Source organism: Telmatherina bonti (genome assembly GCF_933228915.1).
Source record: "Telmatherina bonti genome assembly, chromosome: 7".
NCBI lineage: Eukaryota > Metazoa > Chordata > Actinopteri > Atheriniformes > Telmatherinidae > Telmatherina > Telmatherina bonti.
The window spans coordinates 36,486,364-36,494,581 of record NC_136625.1 but is presented as its reverse complement, the minus strand read 5'-3'; the positions used below and the strand labels follow the sequence as shown (position 1 = coordinate 36,494,581).

General features: G+C 42.8%; 1 protein-coding gene across 2 annotated transcripts; it reads left to right on the top strand.

Moving 5' to 3' along the window:
• The first annotated feature begins 2,452 nt into the window (after positions 1-2,452).
• gng12a (guanine nucleotide binding protein (G protein), gamma 12a) lies at positions 2,453-8,015 on the top strand. Of its 2 annotated transcripts, XM_079243207.1 has the most exons (3): positions 2,453-2,492; positions 3,837-3,942; positions 5,168-8,015. In XM_079243207.1, the coding sequence occupies exons 2-3, from the start codon at positions 3,853-3,855 to the stop codon at positions 5,291-5,293; spliced, it is 216 nt and encodes a 71-aa protein (XP_079099333.1). In that variant the 5' UTR covers positions 2,453-2,492; positions 3,837-3,852; the 3' UTR covers positions 5,294-8,015. The 2 variants fall into 2 exon arrangements, with proteins under 2 accessions (XP_079099333.1, XP_079099332.1); XM_079243206.1 differs by lacking the exon at positions 2,453-2,492 and having other exon boundaries at positions 3,749-3,942.
• The last annotated feature ends 203 nt before the right edge of the window (positions 8,016-8,218 follow it).

The following is an 8,218-nucleotide window of genomic DNA, read 5'->3' as shown; positions in this document are numbered from 1 at the left end:
TGCCGTTAGCGAGGGTCTCATTTAGTCTGAAAAGTAATTAAACACTAAAATCTTTGGGAAAATAAAGTCTATTTTATAAACTCATGAAAAAAAGCATGAAATCCATATTTTTCACGCCGTGGTGATGGTGGGAGGAAATCAGGATTTTCATCGTGTTCATGCAGGTGTCGAGTTCAGCGAACAGCTGATGGGTCGTTGTGGAGTTAGGTGAGGGTGTGTACCACAAACTGTATATAAAAAGATGGGCAGAGCCTTCATGACGTCACCCATAGGCTCACCCGAAGCTCGGTGGGCGGTTCCTACCGTCACCATCTTGGCAGGGACATGCGCGTCGTCTCTCCCAGAAAATACAAATATGGGCAAAGAGGTGGAGCTGAGAGGGGGGCTGTGAGCGTCATGGTGGATGATTGACATCAAGCGAACTCTGAGCTTTCTGTAGCTAAGAGCTAACCGAGCTAACCCGGAGATAACAGGAGCTAACCAGCTAACGGAGGTAAGCGGCCTAAAGCTAAGTCACGTTGTTAACCGGCTAAAAACCGTGGTTGTTCTACGTTCTTCTGACTTGAAGCGGGAGATCGGGTACCTGTCAATCAAAAGGACACGCCCCTAAATTCGAACTTCAAGATTAAATTACTTTTAAACGGACGAGTTAGAAAAAAATGTACTCCCCTCACAGTTGTCATGAAGGTAAACCTGACCTATTAAACCTAAAATGGATTTTTGAACCAGGCTGTAAACATGTTTATTCCTGCTGTAAACATGTTTATTCCTGCTGTAAACGTGTTTATTCCTGCTGTAAACGTGTTTATTTCTGCTGTAAACGTGTTTATTCCTGCTGTAAACGTGTTTATTCCTGCTGTAAACATGTTTATTCCTGCTGTAAACGTGTTTATTCCTGCTGTAAACGTGTTTATTCCTGCTGTAAACGTGTTTATTTCTGCTGTAAACGTGTTTATTCCTGCTGTAAACATGTTTATTTCTGCTGTAAACATGTTTATTCCTACTGTAAACATGTTTATTTCTACTGTAAACATGTTTATTCCTGCTGTAAACATGTTTATTTCTGCTGTAAACATGTTTATTCCTGCTGTAAACATGTTTATTTCTGCTGTAAACGTGTTTATTCCTGCTGTAAACGTGTTTATTCCTGCTGTAAACATGTTTATTCCTGCTGTAAACGTGTTTATTTCTGCTGTAAACGTGTTTATTCCTGCTGTAAACATGTTTATTTCTGCTGTAAACATGTTTATTCCTACTGTAAACATGTTTATTTCTACTGTAAACATGTTTATTCCTGCTGTAAACATGTTTATTTCTGCTGTAAACATGTTTATTCCTGCTGTAAACATGTTTATTTCTGCTGTAAACGTGTTTATTCCTGCTGTGAAGTTGGTCTTTTTAACATGGGAGTCTATGGGGATTTGCTCTGTTTTGCAGCCCCTAGTGGATGAAGGGGGAACTGCAGTTTTTTGTACTTAGGCATAGGCTTAACTTTTAACCAGAGGTTCGGTCCATCTGTCAGATACAGTCTGCGGCGTGTACGCAGCCTTTTCCTCGCCCATCTCTCAGCCCCTCCTGTCAGTGGAGAGGGAATTGCAGCTTCCCACCGTCTATCTGCAGCAGCGTTACTTTGTCGGAGAAGCTGCTGCAGAGTGGAAGGCCTCAGATGGCGGTGGTGGAGGAGACCACACATGCTGTAGCGCTGACGGGACCCGCGCTGCTTTTAGCTTTTAATGGATGCCTTTGTGTTTTCAGCAGTTTTCTTTGGGTCTGAGCCGCCATGTAGGAACAGTTTGAGGCGCACACGTTGGTTTTCATCTCGGTGTCGGTGTTAATGGCGCTGGCTCATAATGGCTCCCTTTGAACTCTGCACTAATGAATCGCATGTGTGTGTGTGTGTGTGTGTGTGTGTGTGTGTGTGTGTGTGTGTGTGTGTGTGTGTGTGTAGCGGGGGGGGGTTGTGAGTATAAGATACAGTAGAGCTCGCTGCTCTGTGCAGTAGGTGGTCCTAGCTGCTGGTGTGTGTGTGTGTGTGTGGTGCTGTAAAAGGCAGTGTTTCTTCTGATCCTTGGAGGGTTTTTCTACATGTTAACGCTACACACTTAGTCTCAGCCATCGGTGCCCCCCCACAGAGCTTCGGCCAGGCTGACGTTGATGGTAAAAGTTGGCGTCACATCAGAGGCTGCAGCGTCTGGCTGAGGACGCCGCGCCAGCAGTGCTGCTGATACTTCAGTCTGGTTAAACTGGTTACGCTGGTCACCGCTGGGGATGGTAGGATAACTAGCAGAAATGATCATAATTACTGAGGATCCTTTACAAAATCCTGTGAAACTCTGCAGCATAATGAAGACAGATCGGTGCAACATTTACACGTTTTTTTAAGAAAATATGACATAATTTGTTGATAAAAAGCCAAAATCTTCTGAACCTGCAGGGATGAGAACGAGACAACCAGAAGCTACTGAACCTTCCTGTTTCCTGCAGTAGTCCAGGTAAAAGCAGGTGTGTGTTAGCGCTGGGCGATTAATCAGATTTTAATCTCAACTACAATCTGGGTTTTCAACGATGATAAAAATAAAAGGGTGTGATTATTTTTCTCTCTGCAGTTTCCTCTCCTGCTGTCTTCAGCTGCTAATCGAGCGTCTCTGGCGTTGCAGCGCTGTGCTGTAAACTCCTCCCACAGCCGCTTTGCTTTCATTCAGACACTGTTGCCAACTTGGAGACTTTCTCGCTAAATCTGGAGACTTTTTTGTTAAAAGCAACAAATCTAGCAGCTTTTACTGGAGTTATTAGAGACTTTTCTGGTGTTTTGGCGACTGACTTGAAGGCACATATTGTTCTGCAGTTACTGTAAGGAAGGAGCAGCGGGAGCCTCTCCCGTCCTAAAGCACTCCCAGGCGGCCAGTCTCAGTCGGCTCCGGCTGCAGGTCAATGTAGAATAACTGCAGTAGGTTGTGGAAGTTCACCTAAACATAGTTTATACCATTGTCAGTGACAACTGGCTGAATTATTTTCCTATACAGAGTTCGGCCAGTTAAACACTGTAATATCCCTCCGTTACGAGGCGTTACCATAGCAACGCGTTAACCAGCTGGTTCAGATCAGTCGTCTTTTAACAGGTGAATGAGAGAAACGCGCTGCAGCCTGACAGCGGTTGTTTGGTATAAAACTACGTAAAATAGTTCGTATACTTCAGCTAATGTTGTAGAGAAGAAATACAAATTTGTTATAAAATGTTAACTGTGTGGTACCGTGGTGTAAGCGGATTAAACAACTCTGAACTGTGCGTTTAAAGGTTGTAATGCACGACGCGCAGCGTTGTTTAATCCTTACTTATATCTATTCAGTTTACATCAGTATTTGCACTTTGTTGAGACAAACTTCATGTTATTTGTTTGTTTTCTAAAATCTGTGGAATCCTGAAGACATTGTTGAAAAGCCACAGTTTAATGTTAACTATATTCATGTTATTAAAGATAACAGATAATTGTGTTAAATAATCGAGATCTTAATGTCAGTCAAAATAATCATGATAATAATTTTCTCCATAATGGAGCAGCCCTGGTGTGTTGCAGGACAGTACTTGTAGAAGCAGGAAGTGATTTCATGAGGAACAGCGAACGGCTGTAAAAGTAAGCTGGAGAGCAATACCGGAGCCAGAGCTCTCCCACACCTGCATCACTCCATCTGCTGTTAACGCTGAAGTCTGTGTCCCGCCGTGGTGTTCCTACTGGTTTCATCTGCATTTAGGCTGCACGTGTCCAGACACCGGAGCGCGTCGCTGCACGCCATCACCTCGTCCTTCACACACTAACCGTCTCCTGTTGTCGTTACAGCATCGCCTTCACCAGGATGTCTTCAAAGCACAACTCCAACAACATAGCCATCGCCCGGCGGACGGTGCGGCAGCTGAAAATAGAGGCGGCTTTAGAGAGGACGAAGGTACGGTGCAACTCTTCATCCTCAGTGCTGAACTGAGCTGACCTCATCCTCCTTGTTTTGCGTTTCATTTTAAGTTTCTGCTGTCCAGTTTTACTTCTTTACACGTGATAAATGGATCAGAAATGAACATTTTCAGGTGTTAAAGCGACTACATGGTGAGGAGACACTGGTTTGCAGCGGAGGGTTTAGTCGTCGTTGAGGCTGATGTTACTTTGATATTATGATTTTATTGCGATGCATCTACAGCTGTTAGATACCAGGTGAGATGGTTGCAGTGGAAAAACAACGGAAACCAGGAGTTACCGAAGCAAAGCATCCCAGCAGACGCCCCGGGGGAGAAGTAGTGATTCATATAAAAGGAAATTAAACCATCCTTCAGTGAGCTTTTGTTGTTTTCTAAGATATTTACAAAGCTCCGTTTTAATCCTCTGCTGGTGGATACTTCAGGGTGTCAAACTCCAGTCCTGGAAGGCCGCCGTCCTGCAGGTTTTTGGTGTGTCCCTCCACCAACACAGCTGATTCCAATCAAACTGATCCAGCCGCTTCTTGTCAACAGTTCAGCTCATATTTATTCATATCCTTTTATTAAAGAAGGAAAAAACCAGCTGCCTGTAAAATAAGCTGAAACTGACTAAAGTCATAATAAATAAAGATTTGATGAAAATCATTACTTTATTTTCTAATTCTGGTTCAATAGAAATATTTTTTTTAAAAAGCAAACAAATAAGATCATTTATTACATATTCCATCAGTCATAAACTAATATTTAGTAGAACAATCCTTTAATGTTTCCGCTCCAGTCAGGTGTTTTCTGTTCCTCTCAGTCAGACTTCTGCACCTGTTGACAGGTATTTTGTCCCACTGTTCAACAGAAAAGTCTCTCATTTGTCCATTTGTTTGTGTTTCTTTCTTTCTTCAACTCAATTAAATGAAAAAACAGTGTCTTATATCACTAAATGATATTTCTGCAAATTTTTAGTTATTGTTCCTTTTTTAAGTCTCCAGTTATTTGAGTGACTGTTGTAAATTCAGCTTTTCTTTAATGAAAGGGGATGAATACATATGAGCACAGCTGTATTTATTCAGTCAGGTGTGTTGGAGCATGGAGACAACAAAACATGGAGGACTGGAGTTGGACACTTTAGGGCTTAAAATGCTGAATGTTACATAAATCCTGAGCCTGTTTGCCGTTGCAGTGACTAACATTCCTCCGTTGTTTCCACAGGTCTCCAAAGCTTCTGCAGACCTCATGCACTACTGCAGCGAAAACGCCAGAAACGACCCCCTCCTTGTGGGCATTCCCGCCTCAGACAATCCCTTCAAGGACAAAAAACCCTGCACTATATTGTAGTGGATGCAATGGAGCCTTGATGTGTTTTTATGTTTCATGATTGCTTATTAATGTTGCTGTATTCTCTGTGATGGGAGGAGTGGGGGATGGGCGGATGACATCATTACCAGGCGTTAACCATGTCCCGTTAGCATCGCTCATTCACACGACCGCTAACAGAACTCCCCATTGCTCAGTGCTCCACCTGGTCCTTCATCTGCTGCAGTCTCATCTTTACTGGGCAGCGACTGTTACTGGTTTCACTGGTTTGCCTTAAACTGATACCAACAACCAAAGTATTCCTCCTGTCTTCTTTCGGCTTCGGGTGAAACTCGGCAGCTGCTCGGTGTTTCCGTTCAGCTGCAGCATTCTTACCATCATGTATTGTTTGATAGGGGTGGGACTCCATTAGGAAAGTTAAACTGATTCATTACAGCCTTTCTAATTAATCTCGATACACTGCATTTTAATTGCGTAACAATATTTGTCCCAAAAAGCAAAATTTTTAATTTTAATTAATTTTAGTGGATGATAAAATCAACAAACGTCGATATTAATATTGTAAGCTCAGCTCTGTTGCCTCATCGGCTGCCTAAGTCGTGTTTTATGTGTACGGAAACCCGTGTAGACTCGACAAAACGACCCCGAAATGCGCTCTCTGAGCGCGCACGTGACAGGAAAGCTCTCCGAGTCGTCCTTCCACATCTACAACACCTCGGTCCTGAAAGTTGAGCCAAAAAGCTCCAAAACGCCGGCAGCCACTGAGTTAATGTCTGGAAACATGCGTTTCATTGTGGAGCAGTAGAAAGCAAATAAAAAACGTTTTCACGACTTTACCAGCTCCACTCGACAGCGTGTTGCCCTCCATAAGCGTCAACAGACTGGGATCAGTCGGTGGACTCCAGTCTGGTCCTGCAGCAGAGGGGATCCCCTCCTGCTCCGGCTGCAGCGTGACGATTAGCCTCGTGTGTGTTCTTTCAGCCGCTGATCCTCACGGAGAGCAGGCTGAACCATGTCTGCCTTCATGTTCCTCTCCAAAACTCTCCACTGTCAGCAGAAAAGGTTGCCAGACTTGTTGGAAGTCGCTTTTCCTTCATTAGAGTCGCTAGAAGCGTCTAAATACAGCGCCTAAGGTCCAGCGGGTGCATCAGTGTAATCGGGAAATAACAAATGTTCTGCGATTTAATGTTAATGTTTTTAATGCCCTAATTTTTCTGCAGATTTAGTGTAATTAATGCGCTGGAGTCCCACCCCTGTTCGAAGCCGCTGGTGTTTGATGAAACTAGTCTCAGTATTTTACGACTTTTCTCGGCTGCAGCAGCTTCGACTGCTCCACGACAATCTGCATCCTCTCCAGCTCGCCGAGCCTCTTACAGTTTGAATCTTCACTGAGCTGAAGAGCTGATTTTAAAAGATCCTTGGCGTTCAGACTGCGGTATAACCTCAGAATTCAAGCAGACGGGCTGCAGAACCGGACTGAACCCAAACAAAACTGATCCAGTTCTACGTTGACACTGTGTAATGAAATCCACGGGACCGAGCCATCGATAAAACATCGTCTGAATCGTAAGATTTTAGGGGTTAACACACTGTGGTACACCGCTGTGTTTCTGATGCAGACTAACGGAGCTAGCTTAGAGCGTTTAACCTGTTGTTCTATCGCAGGAAAAGGTACAAATTCAAGAATGGATTCGCTCTGCAAGTCTGAACATTTTACAGGTCAGAAGATTTAGGTCAGTTTTATAAGTAAACACAAAACTGACCTGAAATTCTGCAAATTCAGCTCAGTTTTACAGGTAGAACCAACGTTTTCCACACCTTATACGATCCAGTCAGAATTCTCTGATCCAGCCAATCACAGAGAGGGGTGGCCAGCGCCACCATCCCAGCTCCCTCTGGGTGAGGCCGGTTATTAAGAACCATTTGAGGGGAACTGGTTGCCTGCATGTGGTTTCTGTCTCCAGAACTCCATGTTCGAGTGTCTTCAGGCAACTCTGCCGACCACAGAGAATCTGAGCATGTGATTGGCTGTTTAGGTGCGTAAATCTTGTGAAAATGTTTAGTTTTTGTGAATTTGAAACAGATAAAATGAATCCGTACATGCAGATCTGTTAAGTTTCAAACGTATTTGCAGGACTTGTGTCCTGGTTCAGTCTTAACAAACTGGGAAAACGCTCTGGTCTTATCTTCAGGTGTTGTAGAAACTGGTGCAAAACCACTCTCCCAAGACTCTTCATTTCTCTTTGTTTATTTTTCATATAGCGTTTGTTTCAGTGGGGGTGCTTTGGTCTAACACGTCTTGCATGTTGTGATTTACTGTGGAAATTGTCCCTTTACTCTAAAGCATTACTTATGTTTGCCTCGTATGATGAAAAACTCAAAGTATTTCTTTAAAATGAAAGATGATTTTATGCGTGGGATCAAAGTGATTGGTAACAATACAACAGTGTGCCATCTCTTGTTTTACTCAGCTGGTGTTTAGCTTTTCAGCAGTTTCCATTTCGCCGTCTCCTCCAAAGGACACATTCAAGCCAGCAAACCAGCTGTTTATTTTCAGCTGTTTAAATATATTTTTTTAATGATTGTCTCTCACCGTCAGTTCTTTTAACTTGCAATAAATTGATCCTGTATGTCTCAAGCAGGATAAAAAACTGCTAAATGCCACTGCCAAGTGATGTTTGTTCATTTACACAACTCTGTAATAGCCTTATTTTACTATTGATCAATTAATTTAACTGTCCAAACCTGCATTTTGATAAATGTCTTTATTAATATACAAACGTTTGTATCAAGATTTAACTAAGATTAATAAAGGAAAACATTCCTACATTACAATATTGTTTAGTGGTTATTTGGATGCCCATCAGCAGCAGCACAGTGAGGCCTGGTAATATTTAGACATATAATATCACATATAATTTATATAATATATATGTGTGTGTGTGT